At 38.3% G+C, this 20,078-nt stretch overlaps 1 protein-coding gene across 6 annotated transcripts in view; it reads left to right on the top strand.

The window, feature by feature from the left end:
• Nucleotides 1-20,078, top strand: part of PTPRF (protein tyrosine phosphatase receptor type F) — a 513,056-nt gene that overhangs the window by 263,144 nt on the left and 229,834 nt on the right. For all 6 annotated transcript variants that reach the window (XM_088153593.1, XM_088153590.1, XM_088153592.1 and 3 more), the window contains 2 exons: nt 10,713-10,858; nt 13,385-13,526. In XM_088153593.1, the coding sequence (XP_088009719.1) occupies nt 10,713-10,858; nt 13,385-13,526 (288 nt within the window). The remainder of the gene's footprint in view (nt 1-10,712; nt 10,859-13,384; nt 13,527-20,078) is intronic.

Raw genomic sequence — 20,078 nt, 5'->3', positions numbered from 1 at the left:
AGATAACACCTTTTCCCTTTCTTCACTGAGATCATCTAAAGAGGTTACCTGAGATGCCAACAGCTTAACTTGGATTGACTAGAGGTAACTGCCCTAGGTCTATGGAATATGCTGTCTGATGACCTAGTGGGGGGATTTTTGGTTGGCTTTTAAAAGGCATTACAAACACATTTTTAAAAATGGGACTGTAAATGTTGGTTATTTTAACTTTGATTTTAATATGTCTGGTTTTAAGTCTCCTTTTATGTTTTTAATCTTAAACAACTGAAAACTTCAGTAGATGGTACAGGTTAAATAAATAAATTCAGTTGAAAGTTGAGAATATATATTTTTATTTTGTTTTATGCTGATTTGTCTTAAATTATCCTTTTATTTCAATCTATCCTAAGTAAGGTTCTTGATTTGGAGATCTGTTATGACTGGTGAATTTGCAACTCAGTAACTTTTCCTATAGGCCAAGTAGTTGGTTCATGCATCAAACTTACTAAGACAAGAAAGGAGGAGTTACTGAGGGAAGATAACTGAAGAAGCATGCAATTTTCATCTACTCCTCTCCTGTTTTATTCACAGAAGATAGTAATAGTGACACCCTTCTACTAGAGAAAGGAAAATGTTCAGGCTTTGGACCTGAACTTAAATGAGAGTTAATTGAAATTTGAAATACAAAACTGTTCTCAGAAAAGGTAGACTCTCTCAAGTTGAGCTTGACTTCTGGTGATTGCATACAACATGCATACAAAGTGGGTGCAGGAATATGACAGATTAGAACTAGAATAGTAAAGATAATTAGCTTTTTCAATAGCTCGTACAAAATAATGTTATTAAGTCCAAACTATGAGCCTTCCAAAGGAGATGATTCTAATTAAACCACTGTGGTGCTTTTGAAATTGGGTTATATTCTGTTTGATCCACAATGAAGAGTCTTTAAATCTATAAAAATCAAGGTTTGGGAAGGGGGTTGACATTTTGCACATGAAGAGGTTGCAAACTGATTTGCTATTTCCATTCTTCTTGAAAGCTGGGCAACAATTATTCCATATTTACTATACTGTATATAACTGGGAATATCCATGAAACAGCTATTTTAATTTGTATAAATGCGTATTTTAATATTTTTGATTCCTCCCCAAAAAATGAAATTTAATATCTTAGCAACTTGTATGTGATCCTTTTTTTGTCTGCTGATGCTCTGTTTTGAATTCTCTGTATGTACAGAGAATACAGGAATGCTAAGTTGAAATGTAAGCTCCCTGCAAGAATCCATTAAAATCCAGTTAGTGTAATAACAGCCTGGTTTTGCAAATAAAGTTAAAATTAGTAGCCTGCAAAACATTTTAATAACATACTGAATGTGCATATTATAGATTGAAAACACTTTTTGAGAAAAAATCACTAATCATGTATATTATAGAAAGCAATTACTCTTCCAGATATCTGTTCTGTTCTGGAACTGTAAAAAAAATCTACAGGAAACAAAGTTTAGATTTATTCACTTGAAATTTTAAAGTAGTATAAAGTTGTTTTTTTTAATGGTGTAATACATTGGTTTCCTTTAATAAGGATGCCACATTCCCCAGATCTAGACATCCTAAATTGTATATTATATAACATTTTTCTAATTATGTAAATATGCCCAGTTTTGCTTAATCCAAAATACTGTTGTGAGAGATTGTGCTAAGAATGGAAGAGAAAATACACACACACACACACACACACACACACACAATCAGTAGATGGGAGAGGTCATTAGTAAGTTATCAGATTCTTAGCCTGACATGCAAACTGCCTGAGTAAAAGAAATGTAAAAGTTTCAAAGAAATCCTGCTGTAATGAACTCACTAATAAAGGAGAGCTAGAGGGTTCCTATCTCAATTCTTAAAATTCTGTACTCTAACTTTTAGTCCTCAGCATTTAAATTCACTAAAGAAAGCCTGTGTCAATCTCACTTCTTTGATAATGTTCTGCAGCTAAGAGGCTTGACATCAGATTTTGGCTCTTCTGAACCATGGTTGATCCAAAACAGTCCAGCAGAACCTCTGGAACACAATTATTTGTTCTGCATTCAAAACAAAACTCTTGTTCGAAGAGTTCTGTCATTCTAAAAGGACATAATTAGTAACCTTCATGTTGGACTACAAAAGAAGCCTGGGAGGCCAGGCACGAATTTAATACTTTCAATGAATTTTTACAATCAAATTTGTTTATTTATTTAAATTTATTAACCACCTAACTCTGGTGGACTCTGGAGGATCCTTGCTGTCCACCCACAAGAATCCTCCCAAAAAATGGGAAATAATTTTTTTCGGTCCCATTAAGTTCTGACAGCCATGGTAGACAGAAAGTTCATGAGCCCGAGTCTTGCTCATGGTTTTCAGACATATTACAGTACTTAATACTAAATCATTGTTTAGAGTAATGTACAATCTGATTACAGGTAGTCCTTGCTTAACAATGTTAATTGGGACCGGAATTTCCATCACTAAATGATGCAGTTGTAAAGCGGGATGTCATATGAGTGCATTGCCTAGTGACAGCAATTCCGGCAGTCCCAGTTGCCATCATTAGGTGAGGATTGCAGGTCGTTAAGTGCAGACTTCATGTGACCGTGACTTGCAACTTCCTGCCGGCTTCCAACAAAGAAAGTCAATGGAGAAGCCAGTAAGAAGTCGCAAGCCCCGGGGGGCTCACAAGCAGGCCAGCAGGACAGGTGAGCAGTACAGAGTGCGGCCGGGGTGGTGTGCTGCAGCACCACGCAAGTGCGGGCAGGCGGGGGAGAGGGCACTGTGGTGGACAGGCACTATGGAATGTGGCTGGGGGGTGCTGCAGGCACGTGTGCGCTACTGTGAAGGACTGGAATGGTGGGAGGGGAGTAAAGAATGTGCTCTCATCTCCAGAGGAGCAAGGAAGAGATAAGCAGAGGAGACTGGCATCTCCCTAAGAAATTCCATCGGTGTGAACTGGCTGAGCCTGGGAACTGGTTTCATTCTGGGAAGATTCTTGTTAAGGGGTTGTAGCTAATAAACATTGCTGGATTGATTCTGCATGGTCTCCTGGAGTTCCTTGGGCTAGGCCTGACAGCTACAGAGTACATAATCCCTGGGATCTCATACTCTGTAGCGGGCTGTTTGAGAGAAAAGCAGCAGGAGTGACTTGCAGGAACAACTTGCAACCTTCCCTGCCAGCTTCCCCATTGACTTTACTTGTGGGAAGCCAGCAGGAAAGGTCACAAATGGTGATTACATGATAGCAGGACGCTGCAACTGTTGTAAGTGCAAGCTGGTTGCCAAGAGCCCAAATCGCAAACATGTGACTGGTCGTCAATCGAGAAGTAGCCTTTTCTGCTGTCGCCCCTGTCCTATGGAACATCTTGCCCGTGAGGTGGGATTGGCCCCCACTCTTCTGGCCTTCTGGAAGAGCATTAAGACCTCGAACTGTCAACTAGCATGGGGTTCCAATGGGGGCTCATAGCACCGGGAGTGGTCAGTGGCTTGAAAATGCTCTCTTCGTCTTTTAACTTTGTATATTTTTGTAAAGACTTTTATCTTTTTTAATTGTTTTTTTTACTTGTAAGCTGCCTGGAGTCACTTATTACAGTGAGATGTGCAGCATATAAATTTGATAAATCTATATAGTACTAAAACTCTCATGTCTGTAATCTTCAACTGGGTGAAACGGTGCATCATATGGCAATAATTTTTGAACCAAGGTACCTCAAATGGGCTAACTTACAGAATGCACACAAAATCTGGGACCCATTGGAAACTTTGGGACTGCTTCAGCGCTGCTATGCTGCCCTGCCACCGTGGTCAGCCCACGTCACATGATCGTCATCGGCGTATCCCTGACCTCTTTCCTGCCTCCCTCTCTCCCCCACGCCCAATCGGCTGGTGGCAAGGTCCAACGGGCAAACAGTGTTTGGCTGCTTTGGAAACAAGGCAGAAATTTTAAATCTCTTAACAACAGTGGGCATTAATGGAAGGATGAGGGAGCAATTTGGATGCCTGTGAGTGAGGTAGGGCTGGATAGGGGGTGCCAGTGGTCAATGGGTGAACCCTCTTCCTTGAGGGAGGGGGCCCTCGGGGACACCCTGGAATGGGGAGCAGTTTTCCTCATGGTCCATGGCTCCCTTTGTCATACCTCCCACCAACAAAGTGGCAGGCAGTTCCACGGGTCAGCTGAGGAGGAGGAGGAGGCTTCACCAGGGCTTTCCTGAGGGTCATGAGGGGAAGGCAAATGGTGCAAGCCTATATTACATGGTACCTCGGTTCACGAACTTAATTCGTTCCGCGACTCTGGTCGCAAACCGAATTGGTCGTGAACTGAATCAAATTTTCCCATAAGGTTCAATGTAAATATGGTTAATCTGTTCTGACCCCTACGAATGTGATCGCCAACCGATTTTGGTCGCCAACTGAATCAAATTTTCCCATAAGGTTCAATGTAAATACGGTTAATCTGTTTTGAACCATATGTTGTTGTTTTTTAAACCACAAAAATATGAAACAAAATACAGTACAGTGCAGTACGAAGAGAGAGAACGCTAACCTTGCTCGAAGCGACTTCTGGCGTGGAGGACAGGAAGGCGGGTGGGGAGGCGGTTATTGTTTGGAGGGAGAGTCCCCTTCCCTACAGGAAGCCACGACCATGTGTCACAGCAGGGAAAATGGCTGTGGGTCATGTTCGTCACTCGATGCGGAGTTTGCGAACAGAAGCAAAATTTTGCGAACGGTGCTGTTCGTGAACCGAATTGTTCGTGAACAGAAGCGTTCATGAACTGAGGTATTACTGTATATGTGGAAAGGGAGGGAGGGAGGGATCCTTGACCTCTTTCCTGCCTTCCTTTGGCCCCTGCACTCAATCAGCTGGTGGCAAGGCCCAATGGGCAAGCAGTAATTGACTGCTTTGGAACTGAGGCCAAAATTTGAAATCTCTTAGTGGTGGTAGGTGTTGAGGGAAGGATGAAGAAATGACTCAGATGCCTGCTGGTGAGGTAGGGCTGGCTGGGGGAGAGCCGGTGGTGGATGGGTGAGCCAGTGGTTGACAGATGAGTCGTCTTCCTCCCTCGAAGGAGAGGGCCCTTGGGGACACACCAGAATGAGGAGCAGGGATGCAGTTTTCCTCATGTTCTACGGCTCCCTTTGTCCCACCTCTCCCCAGCAAAGTGGTCGGCAGTTCTGCGGGTCAGCCGAGGAGGAGGTGGAGGCTTCACTGGGGCTCTCCTGAGGGTTGTGAGGTAAAGGCAAATGGCGCAAGCCTACATTATATGTGGAAAGGAAGGGACGAAGGAAGGAAGGAAGGAAGGAAGGAAGGAAGGAAGGAAGGAAGGAAGGAAGGAAGATTTCTGACATTCCTTGTCAGCTTCCCACTAGCAAAGTCAATGGAGAAACTGGCACCAAGTTGTAAGTCGCACTGTTTTTTTGCCCTTGATCATTCTGTTTCTCTATTTAAGTAAGGAAATATCTCTGAAACAATGACCCAATGGGTCACAAGTTGTCTAGTAAATAAATAAAATTGCACACTCCTTCCTTCCCTGCTCTCTTTTTTTCCTGCATACCTAAGAATGCTTTTAAATTCCCATTAAGAAAGTGAATTCTGAATACAGTTAGGTTGGCAGCATCCTATGATTTCATGTCATCAGTGTTAATTATGGTCAGATACAGTGACAAATTTGGATGCAAGGTAGGAACAATTTGAGCACAAGCAGTTGATCCAGTAGATCCCTCTATGAGATAATTTAATTTTAAGTGGTTTACTGCCAGTTTTGTTAGTAATTTCTTTTTGCCACAGAGTCTTGGATAATGAATAGGCAGCTCCTTCTATTAAAGGCTATGGATGAGACGAATGTTTTGCCTGTGTTTTGTAGATCTTGACCCATTCAACAAAGTGAAAAGAATCCCTTTTGTTCATTCATCTCTATATTTATTGCTTAGTTAATGTGTAAATGCCACTTTTATCACGAAGAATGCCAAGTATCTGAAAAAGCAAATTTTTTCACGAAAGGCTTTTTTACCCCTTTAAATCCTTTGCAGAATCTTTGTGTTCATTTGTGACCTCTTCTGCTTTGCATATTTGTTTTTTGTTCATATTTAAATTGGTTTTCTGTACTTCTATGCCCTCCAGACAGCCAGATATTCAAAACATAAAGTGAGACTTATTTTAGTAGAACAGCTTGGTGACCTTAGGCCAAAATGTCTTTCAGCCCACCAGTCAAGGGCATATTCTGCCATTCACAAATTGTTGTTTATTTTCATAACTTAAGTACATATAAGTACAAACTCAGGAGGCATCTGGTAGCACCTTTTCCAACTAACAGATTTTTTTATAAAGAAACCATAAGTTTTTGCGAGCTCCAGCTCACTTCATCAGAGGCATACTGTAGAGTGGATAGACTGATGAAGTGAACTGCAGCTCACGAAAGCTTATGCCTTTTAATAAAATTTGTTACTTGGAAAAGGTGCTACCAGTCTCCTGATTTTTTTTGTCAACATTGACTAACACACCTGTCCTCCTTCAATAATTAAAAACTGAAATCTTTATCTTAAAATAATGCCTGGGGAGGTTTCTATATTTTAAAAGACTGACCTGGAGTTAGGGTTGTGATTCTCTGGTGCAGCCAATTAACTTAATTGGCAGAGTCACTCTAGAGGAAGAGAGGGCAATATTTAGCAAGGACATCAGTTTGGATAAGAATCAGATGGCAGGAGGTTGTTGCCTGAGGCATTAACCACACCTTGTAATATTTTATATTCTGTTTAATTAGCATTTATTTCACACTCCATGACAAAACATAGCTCATTACAATCTCTTAGCTTAGCACAACTATTTTGAACCTGGCATTTTCCAGATACCATGATGGTAAATTTCAGAAATCCCAGCTAGTGTGACAAGAGTCACTAGCTGGAAATTCTGGCAGTTAGAATCCCAACACATTTAGTGGGGGGGGGGGGGAGACTGAGGGAGATTGGTTTAGCATTAACTTTCCTCGAGGTGGTCAGTATATTCCTTCTACATTTAAGGAGTTCAAGGCAAAAGTAGTGACTGAGCTGCTGTGCTGTTACCAAGTACATGCATATAAGGAATTTGGCCTTTGGGGTATTTAGTGTTAATTCTTCAGAACTTTATTTGCAGATCTTCACTGTGTATCTATCACAGAATTGAGTTTGGAGTCTGGATTTGAGGCTTGAACTTGGATCAGTTTATTTAATTTTTTGGCTTAGCTGGTGTGAGTGCTTCAACCATGCTGCTAAATAGTTTATAATCTGTCTAGAAGAAGTCACTGAAGGAAGTACTTCATTCATGTGGGTTCTCATCTGAGTTTTTGGTTTCATCAGGATTTTATTAAGCAAAACTCATTCTGAGACAATGCATTTGGAATATAGAATTTAACTGTCTCTAGTTATGTTAGATGTAATGGTCTAGGAAGAGGTTTGTACCCAGATGTTACATTTTTAATCATTTAGCTTTAAATTAGCAAAGGACTTTCATATTGGCTGGCTTTAATTTTTGCCACCAACCCTGTTTGTGGAGTTGGTATTGAAATATGTTCACTGAACATTTATACCCTTCTGGATTGTATGAGGAAGAAGCAGGGAGACATTTTTTTTTGCTTAGTTAATACGACAGAGATATCCACTGTGCTCTAATCTTTTTTTATTCCAGAAAATATATTAGGCAGGTCTGACAAATTTTATGTATCTTTTTCTTCTGTCAGATGAGATTCTAGCAGTTCCTGGAGAAGTGGCTATTTTGTTCCATTGCTTCTGATGGATCAAATCAATCCAATCAGCTTGATAGTTACTTTGTGCTCTATACCAGTTGATATTTGCTGAATAGCTTGCTGATTTTAAGTTGTGCTATCTTATTCTTTTTTTTATTCTTGTTTTGTTTTCTCTCTTATGGTGGCTGAAGCCTGTTATAAACTAAAATCATGTTATTGCCCTGGCATAATTTGTGGGACTGCATACATTTGTCTGCTAGTTCAGTATTCACTATATTGTCAGATAAATGTATTTAAGTAGACAGGTTAGCATTTTAAAATTGTAAAGGTTTGTCTGCATATACTTTAAATTTGGCATATAATGGATTCATACATTCACTAAGGGAATGTGTGATTGCAGTCTGGGGGCACAGGAGCCTGGCTCGCACTTATGATGTTTCAGGGAGCCATGGTCATGTGATTACCCTTTGTGACCTTCCTTGCTGGCTTCCCACATGCAAAGTCAATAGGGAAGCCAGCAGGGAAGGTCACAAGTTGCTCCAGTAATTCACTCCCATCTGCAGCACACACACACACGCCCACACGCAGCCTCTGCCAGCCCTCCCAGGCTCTCCCCAGGCTCTCCCAACTCACATGTGGCCTGCACTGGGTCTCCCAAGACCTCCCTGGCTTTCCCCACCCCTTGCGGCACCCCAGATTCCTTACCTGAGACTCTTGCCAATTCCCGCTTAATGACCTATGTGTCTTGGGGTTAAGATGGCAACCTGGACTGCCAGGATTGCCATCACTAAGAGATGCACTCACGTGACGTCGTGCTTTACGACCGCATTGCTTAGCAACAGCAATCCCGGTTGCAATTGTCATAAGTTGAGGACTACCTGTACAGAGAGTTTGACCCACAACTACTACTTCAAGCGCTTGTCTAGGAAAAGTATATTGACAACCATTGAAACCATTGATTTCATCTTCTGGGCTCAGGTTTTCTTCAGAAGTAGAGAGAGTACTGCCTGTTTTAGAGATACTGGTATCTGCCTCCTGTTAAAATTGGAATTTGCTGCTTCCTGGACTCAGCTGAAGATCCCTGTTTATTAGATACAATAAGCAAAGTAAAACAAAATTTAGCATAAAAGTGAGTGAATTAATATGATAAAGTTCCTTGTCTGCTTCCTCAAGCCTCAACAACAGCAAAAGAACAAGTGAAGTGCAGAAGTCTAATAGAAACAGTTGAACTGTATTGCAAAACTATCAGTTACAACACAATCAACATTAGCTTAAATCTTAATGGAAGGAAAAGATAAAGATGAAGCAATATATTTTATGTTTTATATCTTTTATATCTTTTATATCTTTATTGTTTTAATGGATTTTGTGAGCCGCCCAGAGTCCCCCGTTAGGGGAAGATGGGTAGAGATAAATGTAATAAATAAATAAATAAATGCTAACTAGATGTGAATTTAGGAAGTAAACATACTTATCAATATAGGTTAACCAATCACAACTAATAAATCATTGATTTTAATCTCAAAATATTGTCTCATATTGTGGCAATATGAAGTGAGGTGCACATTTCCTGCATTTCAGAAAGATTTTCTAGCTTCACGCTTAAATGGCTGTTCAAAATCCAGAGATTTTAAAGCATTTTCAAAAAACATTGTATGCATAAATATCTGGCAAATTGGAGGTGGACTGAATGGTGTTGGTTGAAATAGTTTAGCTGCATTAGCTCTTTATTCTGAGGTACTATAGCACACAAAGGATATAAAAGGAATTAATTGTTTCTAACCTCCAGATTCCTAAATATTTCTCCAAAGACCTTGCAGTGTGATGGTCTCAGTTCTGATTAATATCCAGTATCCCTTTCCAATTTTAACATTCAAATGACCTGCTGGCAAATAAAGTGACTGTATTATTCCATTAACATTTGAATCATATTTTTCTGATCCATTTTTCCAGTGCTCAACTTAACTTGGGATTATGATTCTATCATTTCAACACACTTCATCATGTGAAAACATTTTTTTAAAGGAATGTATTTATGTTGAATAAAAAGACTAGCTAGATGGACATTTCTTCCCTTCTCCAGTCTGAGAATAATTTGCAGAATCAGCAAGTCATCTCTGCTCAACTCTACTGAAAAGGGCAGTCTCTCTCCATGATTTTTAATAGTATGTAATTATTGTGGATTGGCATCACCAGGAGTTTTGATTTTTTTTTTTTCAAAAATATAGTAATAGCAGGTATGTGCTAAGGGATACCCCTTAACCAGCTGGGTGACCATGGGTTAGTCACTCTCTCTCAGCCTTAGGAAGCAGGCAATGGCAAGCCACTCCTGAAAAACCTTGCCAAGAAAACTGCAGGGACTAGTCCACACAGTTGCCAGGAGTCAACACTGACTTAAAGGCACAAAATCCCCTCTCACCCCTATGTGTCTTCCTCAATCTCGGGTCCTCTACCAGAGGCCTGGGAGTTTAAGCCTGCACAGTATCTTAGCTGTTCCTAGCATTGCACTCTTCTGGACAGAGAGCTCTGATGTTGTTCCTGGGATCTGTTGGAGCCATTCTCCCCACTTAGGAGTCACAGCCCTGAATGCCCCTGCCACCACTGGAACTATTTTGGCCCTTACTTTCCATATCCTCTCTAGTTCCTCCTTTAGTCCTGGTAGTTCTCCAGCTTCTCATATTCCTTCTTCCTGATGTTGCTGTTACTTGGCACCACTACATCTATCATCACCACTGTCTTCGGGTCGTGAAATATTAATAGACTACTTAAGATGGAAATACCCTCATATTCCTGCCCTAGTCCTTAATTCAGACAAGTGTACAAGGAAAAATAACATAAGTGTTTAGAAGTGCGTGTCTGGCACAAGCTTGTCATGAGAAAGCAGTGCAAGGCAGCTTTGTACTGTTGGATTTACTTGGTAGTGCTTAAAACTCCTAATTTGAAATGCTGTATATTTAGGCCCTATATCTCACCAGTCAGTTTATTTCTCTTACAGGCAAACCAAACTTTATGAAAACTCCTGAAGATCAGATTGGGATTTCTGGTGGTGTAGCCTCCTTTGTATGCCAAGCAACAGGGGAGCCAAAGCCACGCATCACTTGGATGAAGAAAGGAAAAAAGGTCAGCTCCCAGCGATTTGAGGTATGTAGAGAATGAACATTTGCTTGTAATTTTGGAATGGCTCATACATTGAATGGAATTAAGTAGGATAAAACCTGAGGACTGGAAGGAGTATTTCCTTTCTTATATATACATTCATTTTTGAGTAATATATATTGAGTACATACATTCTTGAGTAAGACTAAGTAATACTTTATACACTGCACAGTTAAACTGTAGGATTTGCTGTGGTAAGATGGCCACCAATTTGAACAGCTCTAAAGGAAGATGAAAATAAAACAGTTAACTACTGGTGGTTAGGATGGGAATATAACTGCTGTCAGCTCAGGGGCCCTATGCTTCTAAGTACTAATTGTTGGAGAAGGAGAGGAGGAGAATGCTGGTACAGTTATATCCTGCTCATCAGGTTCTCATTTAACAAGAATTAATTCTTATTTGAAGGAAAGGAAATTTCATCCCATTTTTGTACAGCTTCCTTCTATAATCACTGTATCATTTCAGAGATGTAATTTCACTCTGTTTACAAATTGAAATTAGATTAGTGTAAAATCATTTAATTCCTATGTCTACTGATTTTAAGTCTTTGGGTGGAATCCAGTATCAAAGGAGTGGGAAACTGCTTACATAGCATGGTTTTCTCTGTTGTTTTCCATGGTCCCTTCTTGTTCTCCCAGATAGTTCTAAAGAAATCCCCAACACTACAGAGCAGAATGTGATGGTGCACCTGGTGACTGCAAGGGACTGATGGAATTGCTCCCACCCAGTTTCAATTACAGAAACACTTCCTTCAGCAAAGTAAAATAAAATAAAATAAAATAAAAATTCCACCTCTTGCTATTAAGGGTCAATTTATAGATAACCAAAAACTCTTTTGTTTTTTAGGATTGTTAAATACTACTTTAACTTCCATGGAACAGAAATATAAAGGCCCTATTTTACTATTTCTATCTGTCCCAGGAAATTTCTGTGCTATACCTTGAGTGTTTATGCTCCCTCTTCCTTTTCTCATCCCTCTTCCAATGCACCCATTCCTATCCTAATTTGAGCAAATAGTGGTTTGTTACAGTAGCCAACCAAATCTTAGTGGTCATAATTCATGATTTATACAAGATGGGATTAAAAATGTTAATTTAATTGTACTTCCAAGTTCAATAGTATGGTAAATTTTATCCCAGTTATCTTTGGAGGACCTTAAGTACAACTGGAAATCTATGAGCGCATTCCATCTTAAGTCTTTAAGTACTAATAGATATTGAGTTGAACCTTGCAACCACCCCTGCCTGCCTGCCTGCCTGCCACATTTGAAATTTTATTTACAGCTAACATGGTACTTTTGCTTTTGGTGTGACTTGAATAATACCAAGTCTATCCATACATCTGCAAGATTCTACACTATAAGAATAGGATTTTATAACATCTGAAGCTAAAACTGCATTCCCTGAGGATGTATATTCTCTCCCAGTATTACTGAAACTATACCATTTGGTTTCAGTTTACTTGTTTTACCTAATATTTTAGAGGGCCTGTACCTTAGAATCTATGGTCTATGGTCCTAATCCAGCCTACTAGGTTAGCCACTGAAACAAGGATGGTTTTGAAAAAGGCACTTTCCCCCTTCATCATGCCTGAACACCAAACAAACACGCTAGGTGGCCAAAGCCAGCACTGATCATGATTGTAGGTACTTTAGGTAGGGTATCTACAATCATGGCTCTGATTCAGCTGTCCTCACTACAGCTTTCCTCAGTAGGAAAGGTACAAGGTGACCAAAGATAGGAAATCATCTAGTTTTCATCAAATAAAAACAAAATTCTGAATTAATATTGAATTGGATAGTAGAACACTGAGTTCCTTTGGATATTAACTACAGTTAATTGCTAAGAAGGATTCATTATTAGTCAAGATGAGAAACAAAAGTTTAAAGTCTTGTTTCCAAATGCTGGATATCACTGAATATAAGAGTTTTGATCAAGCATTATGGGCATTTGTTTACATCAAGCATTATGGACCTTTTGAGCATGGAGGAAGTCAGAGTTATGGTACATCATTGGAAGGATAAATATATATCCAGTCTGCACCAATGGATTGTTTTGAGAAAGAAGCATGGAAGAGGGTTTTCAAACAGTTCCTTGAGTTGTTCTATTTCTATAATAAATTTCCAGGCATTTTTGAACTCTTTGATTTCATAGTATATATGTTGTTTATATTGTTATCCTGTTAATTTAAACCGTTTCATTTGTTCAACATAGAATGGTTTAGTATTGATATTTGTATTTTATTCATTATGCTACATAGATATACCAAAGAAGAAAAGCAGTGAGCTCTGGTTATGTCTGTTGATGTAAGTTTTAACCATGTTTAATCATGTGGAAAAATTTGCACTGGACAGTGAAGGAGCTGTAGAGAGAATATATGATTTCCCCAACACTTCTTAATTTCACAATTATAGCTGAAAAATTTAGAATATTAACACATGCAGAGGCAGTGATCTTCTATGGATCAATTCTAGTAATTAATTGGTAATAATTTTTCCCTCTCTTGAAAAAGGTTATTGAATTTGATGATGGATCTGGATCAGTTCTGCGCATTCAACCACTACGTGTCCTTCGGGATGAAGCAATTTATGAGTGCATGGCTACCAGCAGTGTTGGCGAGATAAACACTAGTGCCAAACTTACAGTGTTAGAAGGTAGGTAGAACTTGCTTAATTGCTGTGTTGCACTGAAATACTTCAAGTGATAGCAAAGGTGGGCAATTTACTGCTTGGTAACAGCCTCGCTTAATATTTTGGTGAGAACAGAGTTTAATACTGTAAAATGGGCTATGTCTTGCATGTGTGTGAGACCAGAAATTTCTGTTTATTTTTCCTTTGGTTGTTATAGCTTTTTTTTCATTTTATAAATATTGTTCAGCTTGTTTTACATTTATACTACAGTACAGTACAGAGTCATGTAGTTACCTGCACACCTCCCTGTTCTTATCTCTTGGTAGAGAGACAGTGACGCGGATCAGGACACAGTCGACTAGGAATATTAGATTATCCTACAAATCCTTTTTTCCCTCTGAAGCATGTATCAGAAACAAAAGATACCAATTGGGAAGCATAAGAAGGAAAAGAGAGGAGTGGAGGTTGCCTGGCTTTTGGCTGGGTAGCTGGCTGGTTGTGTATCAGTGGTTGTGTGTATGTGCCACTCTTGTTGCCTCTTTATGCTTTGATAATGCCCATAGATGGCATATGGACCCACTCAAATTCTAGAAAGATTAAAGTGGACAGAGAAGGGTTTTTCTTCCCCTTCTTTAAATACTGAGTGCTCAATAGCCCCTCACACTTTAAAGGGCTATAAGGTAAATAAGATGCATATCAAAGGTATGGGGGGGATGCACATTCTCTGTAGTGCAGAGAAACGTAATAAATACTGGAATAAACATTTGGGTGTGCTACAGCTTTAGGCCTGGGTTTTCTCCAGCAAGACTAGGTAAGACGATATATATGGATGGGGAATGGAGAGGGAAAATAAAAAAAGGGAAATACTTTCCCCTCTTGTTTTTGCAGGTCTCCTAATTGTCTAGTAGTATTTAACTGTCTAATAGCTTCATAAATAGACTGAAAATATCAGAGTATACTGTTTTCTTTGAATCTATTTTTATTTGCTCTGCTAATCTCAAATAAAACAAATCTGTTTTCAAACAAAAGGTTAAGCAGGTATCTTGGCTTGCGTAAATTCTTTAGTAATGCAGACTTTTGCTGGAATATATGAATTAAAGAAAATGGATGCTTTTAAAAAATGTTATTCAAATGGAGCATATATGTTGATGCATGCACTGTTGGGAATAAACAATCAGTCTGTAGTATTTCATGTGTTTGCAGCAGAATTAGTAGGAACCTACATTTAGAGCTCATGAATAGAACAGGTGGTTTCAAACAGTTGATAGTCCTTGTACTAGCTGTGGTTCTTTAATATATTTTGTTATTTGCTTATTAGACCTCCTCAAAAGTGCAAATAATACATTTTCAGGAACTTGAAAGGGTAGACTTTGTCCTGAAAAATGTGAGCTCTGACCCAGGCTGCATGACAGGTTCTTGAATGCTTTTTGGGCTCTTCAAGAGCAAATCCATGAACATTTTCTCTTTGATGTGGGATTTTGTTGGTCCTATATTATTATTTCCCAAGTGAATAAATTCATGACTGAGAAATGTTTTATATGAATAAAATAATAGCATAGGATATTTTGATTCCTCAGATTGTCTCTGGAACCTTTATAAATTTAAATAATTGCATTTAGAGTAGAAAATGAGATTGATGTTCATGAAAATGGTATTTCAAGTCCATTTTATCAGTTGAACAATTGGCTTGCAACAACTTCTTAAAGGATTACTGTGAAAAACTTGACTATCCTTTCCTATCCTATTGGGTTTGCTGATATTTTAAAATCCTTTCAGATTGTGGATGCTAGTGGCAAAGATGCAAAAATTGCCTCAAGAGTCCTCCAGTTGTTCTCTTGTTTCTCTAAGTAATACTGGAATGTAGAAATGCCATGGCATGTGTTTCCTTTAAATAATTGTCACGATAGTCTTGTGTGTTTTATAAATATATGCTACAAAGGCATTACAAGGGCCCCATAGGACTTTACATTAAAGCAGAACTTCACATTCAGTCAATCAGGTTTTATTTAGCTTCAGTGGTGTCATTTCAGATAGCTAATACAAGATTTGATTTAGACTTCTGCCCTGGATTTTGACATTTGTTTTATTTGCTAACATTCTCAATTTGATACATCATAAAGAAGCAAACTGGAGCCAAGAATCTAAACATAAGCAGATCTGTTGCAGTTGCTTCCCTGGCCTATCCTTTTTTATGCATTTCTGTCTCTCTGGCTCCAGATTCTCTTGATGAACAGAACTGCATACATGTAATGTAATTGAAAATTATTTTTTCTGTTCATAGGAGAAGTGATAGACATGCAAACCTCTCCTTTTCTTTTTCTCTTGGGCAGCTGATAAGTTGAATAATGTATGAGTCATATTGAGCATTTCTGTCTTTTTCAATTATGACCTGCAGCAATAGTGAAATGCTCTTGCATGCCTAGCAGAAGAAAGGTTTGAGCAAAGCAAGCAGGAAGAGAGTAGAATCAATAATCTAACACATACACACATTCATAAGGGAAGCTTCAGGGACAGTTAGTGGGCATGGTGTCACAAATTAATAAATATGTGATTGGGTTATTGGACTGGGAATTACAGCTTGCTTTATAGAGCATTTTAAGTAGGGGCATTATATAGAACGTAGAGAGGGAAGAAGGTTGCGGTGTTTCCTGTACTGCACCAAAATGAGTGACTTGCCATATCTTCCTTTTTAACAAAGGATAGGAGCTCTTCTGGACATGATAGAGGCAAGATCGGATTGGCAACCACTTCTGTATACTGTAATCTGCATTCTTTCTCTGCTCATCTCCTGATAAAATGGGGTCCAAAAGGAACTCTGGCAAGAAAGGAGAGTTAATCTCTTTTTCTTAGGCTTTTGGATTTATAAGTTTATGAATTTAATTTCTTGTAAGCATGTTAATAGTGGCAAACAATGGCTTTCACAACTGGAACTTCAATGCAGCGTGGGTAGTTTTTATTCCCACAGTAGCCTTAAGCAATTTGCATCATGTCAAGGCAGTTTGGAGCCGATAAATATATAACTTAATTCTTCTGTTTTAAGCTGTTTTAATGAGAGTTAAAATTTTATAATTTTGCCCCCAATCTGAGTTATTTTTGTAAGTCTGTCTTGAGACTTGGCTGCACAGTTCTGTATTAGCTGAATGATGGCTCCCCCAGTGATTTGTTCAGATGTGTTTATGATTACTAGCTACATTGTTTAATGATATTAAAGATGGCTCTTTAGATGGCTTAGATTTTAAGTCAGCCCAACTTTGCTAGTTGTCTGTGCCTAGAAAGACAGGATATTGTAGACTGAAAATGGAGCAGAGGGTAGGATGTATTTATCATGTTTCGCTTGGAATTTAGAGAAGATATTGCATAAGGATGAAGAAGGTAAGAGCTTCTCAATGTTTCCAAGCCTTACTGATTACTGAACCGTATCATAAGTTTAATTTCTATCACCATCTGCTGGCCATCCCAGTTCCTGGAGTTGCCCAATATGAAATGCAGTAAGTGATAAACATTTGACAGTTACAAATTATTTCTGCAGAAAGCTGGATCTCCCAAGGCCTGAGACAATATGTTCTTGTAAAACTCATCTAACACCAACCTTTCTACTTCCACAGTAAAGAAGTGTTAACTTTGTTTTGCCCATTCACACACACACCTCATTAGTTACACAAGAATCAGTAAAAAGAAGCAAGTTTGTTCATGTTTATCTTACTCTCTTTTATATATTCGTGCCAAGAAATGGTTCTTCATTAGAAAATCAGAAAAATTAAAGTGAGATTATATTTGAACATTGTCTCTTAGCACAAGCAAATAAATTAACATTAAAAATCATTTTAAAATGAAGAGAAGTGTCATATTTCTATACTAGAATGTGTTCTTTAAAGTGAAACATCTTTAAAATCTTTAGGTGAAAACTGTTGAATCATTCATGTTACCACGTCAGCCTAAAAAAAATAGCTATTGTAAGCAATGCTCTCATTTTACATTTCCTTTGGTTCTGAAACCTTCATTTTACCTTTTCAACTATGAAAACAGTCCAACTCGCAGGAAATACAACGCATGAAATAGTTGTTAGGCATGTCATATTCTGCTTTCCAGTGTTTTGGAGCTTCCAAAGGAGCTTAACATTTAGGTTTCAGGTTTTCAGCTTTAAATATTTGCACAGTATCTGTGATCTTGGTGTTTCTATTCTCTAATTCTCTTACTTATGTCAAGCTCCAAAAGCTGCATAACGTAATTTTGATGTGTCTTTTTATACAGTATCAGTACTGGTTTCTATAGGAGACAAGATAATTTAAGCAACTTTCTCAACATAGAAGGCTTTGAGTTATCAGTCTCTCCCAAAAAGGATACTGTCGGTGAAAGTATACAATTTATCGGTTTCTGTGTCTTATCACAGTTTAAATAAGTAACCAATGGCATATGAAAATGTAACATTTCCACAATGAACAGTTCTACCAAAAAGATTTTTGGACATAGTGTGATCAATTTAAGTTCATTTTGCAAGATTTTTGAAGCAGAAAATATCAACTTTGAAAAGTTTTTAAATGAATCTTTAAAAAATTAATGTTCAAAGGAGCCCTTCTGTGAAAACCCTGAACTGAAGATAGGACAGGACCTAATAATTGCCCTCTAAATGTTGACATTACTTTTCCCCAATAATAGTTCCTTCGTTTTGTTTCAGATATAGTCTTTGGACTTATAGCTGACTTGGCAAAAAGTTGCTATATATGAATTCAGGATATGAATGGATCTTCGAATTCAGCATAGGCTTAAAAATAAAGCAATACATTTATTTCAGGAAAAGGAAGATTATCACTTATGACAACTTTGAATCAATATTTTGGGTAGGAAATATCCTCCATCGCTACAAGTAACAATTACTTACTGAGATATTCATGATCAAGAGGGAGGTCAAGACTGCTTACTTATTTATTATAAATAAATAAAAAACCAAAATCCTCCTTTTATTTGGTGCTGAACAAATAGATTTTAAACAATAAAAGGATGTTGAACAGCAGTGGAAAGCAGTACAGTAAGGATGTTTTAATCCTATTTTGCAAGATGCCTAGAGTCACTTCCTAATAGAGGCAGCATACAAATTGAGAAATAAGCAACATAAAGTCAACAGCAGCAGTTCTGTACTTCTGCAGTAAAGCTAATGACTGCAATTGGTAGTTTTCTTCTTGTATTATTAATATCAGTGTATAACTTGATAGGATCCACTTTTCCTTTCCATTAAATAAAATGGTGATTTTGTTGTTGGTATATTTGCACCTTCCTAAGACCTAGATACTGCTGCATTGTAGAGGATATAGAGAAACAGTGGCTCCTTACAACTAGGAAGAATGAGTAATGGAAAGTGATAGTTCCATTCTCTACACAACCCTGTATAAATGATGCCATTGAGAAGAGACATGTAGGGATACCAAGCAAAGATTGAAAATATAGCTGGATCATACTTCAGCCAAGCAAAATGGCCATAAGTATGAATTTTCTTTATTTGTGGATGGAGAAAACAAATATTTTAATCCTTCCAAGGTAAACCTGTTGGTCCTAAATCAGTTACAGTGGTGATGGGGCATCTGGAGATAAGGTAGGCATTTCTCCATCCTCAAAAGGAGGGTGGGCCAGCTTTATAGCTATGGCATAGATTGTTTTATGTTTGAAAAAGCATAAAACTATAAATGTGATATTATTGTGGGTTTCTCCTCAAGAACCAGGATAACATAATTAACTTTGGATACTTATCCATGACATTTCAGAATACCATTTGTGTTCTGTCTCAGCCTTGAGAGGCCCCTTCCTAAAAGGTTTGTCATGGATCCACAAGCATATTCTTGAGGGTGGTGGAAAAGAGAGAAAGAACCACAATATATGCTTCCATTAAAAATTCTGCAAGCTCTTACCATCTTAAAATGATTTAAAGGCTCTGAAGGTGATGAAAAGAAGAAGAGACAAAAAAATGGCCACAGTAGCCAATTTCTTTTTTCCATTCATCACATGAACAGAATTTTAAAAACTGAACACAAAAACTAGAAGGAACAGGATAAAAATATTTTTCATTGATGTAATTAGTTCTGAGTTGATTATAAGCATGAAGAAATGTAAAGAAGAGGCTCAAACCTACCCTAAACTGTCTTGGTTAAGCTTTGAGCAAGGGATCCAGCACTCAGGAAGGTCAATTCTGCTGTCTTTGTTCTGTACTTTAGGTTGGTGATCTCTGTGTATACCACTATTTCTCCCAATAATTGCTTTTTGGAAAATAGGAAGGTGGACAATACCCTCCCTTACACACACGCGCACACACAAGTTCTAGCAGTTTCTCAGTTTGTGGAACTGAGAGAAGAGATCCTCTGAAAGAGATCCAAGTACTATTTGGCAGCCAGGTCAGAAGAAAAAAGTACTTTTGCTAAAACTTTACCTGTAATATTGATGGAAGATGGAGTTTCATCCACTCATTTCCTTCCCTCCTTTCTTCAAGCCAAAACAAAATCACATCATTATTATTGATTGACCGCTTGATTCCGGCCTGTGGCATAAGCTGTAAAAATGAAAGGTTTGTTGCAGTGTTTACCAGAAGTG

The sequence above is a fragment of the Python bivittatus genome, unplaced genomic scaffold (assembly GCF_059951505.1).
Source record: "Python bivittatus isolate LINGU-HERP-01145 unplaced genomic scaffold, Pbiv_v1 ctg000700_np1212, whole genome shotgun sequence".
NCBI lineage: Eukaryota > Metazoa > Chordata > Lepidosauria > Squamata > Pythonidae > Python > Python bivittatus.
This window is presented reverse-complemented; position numbering and strand designations above follow the sequence as displayed.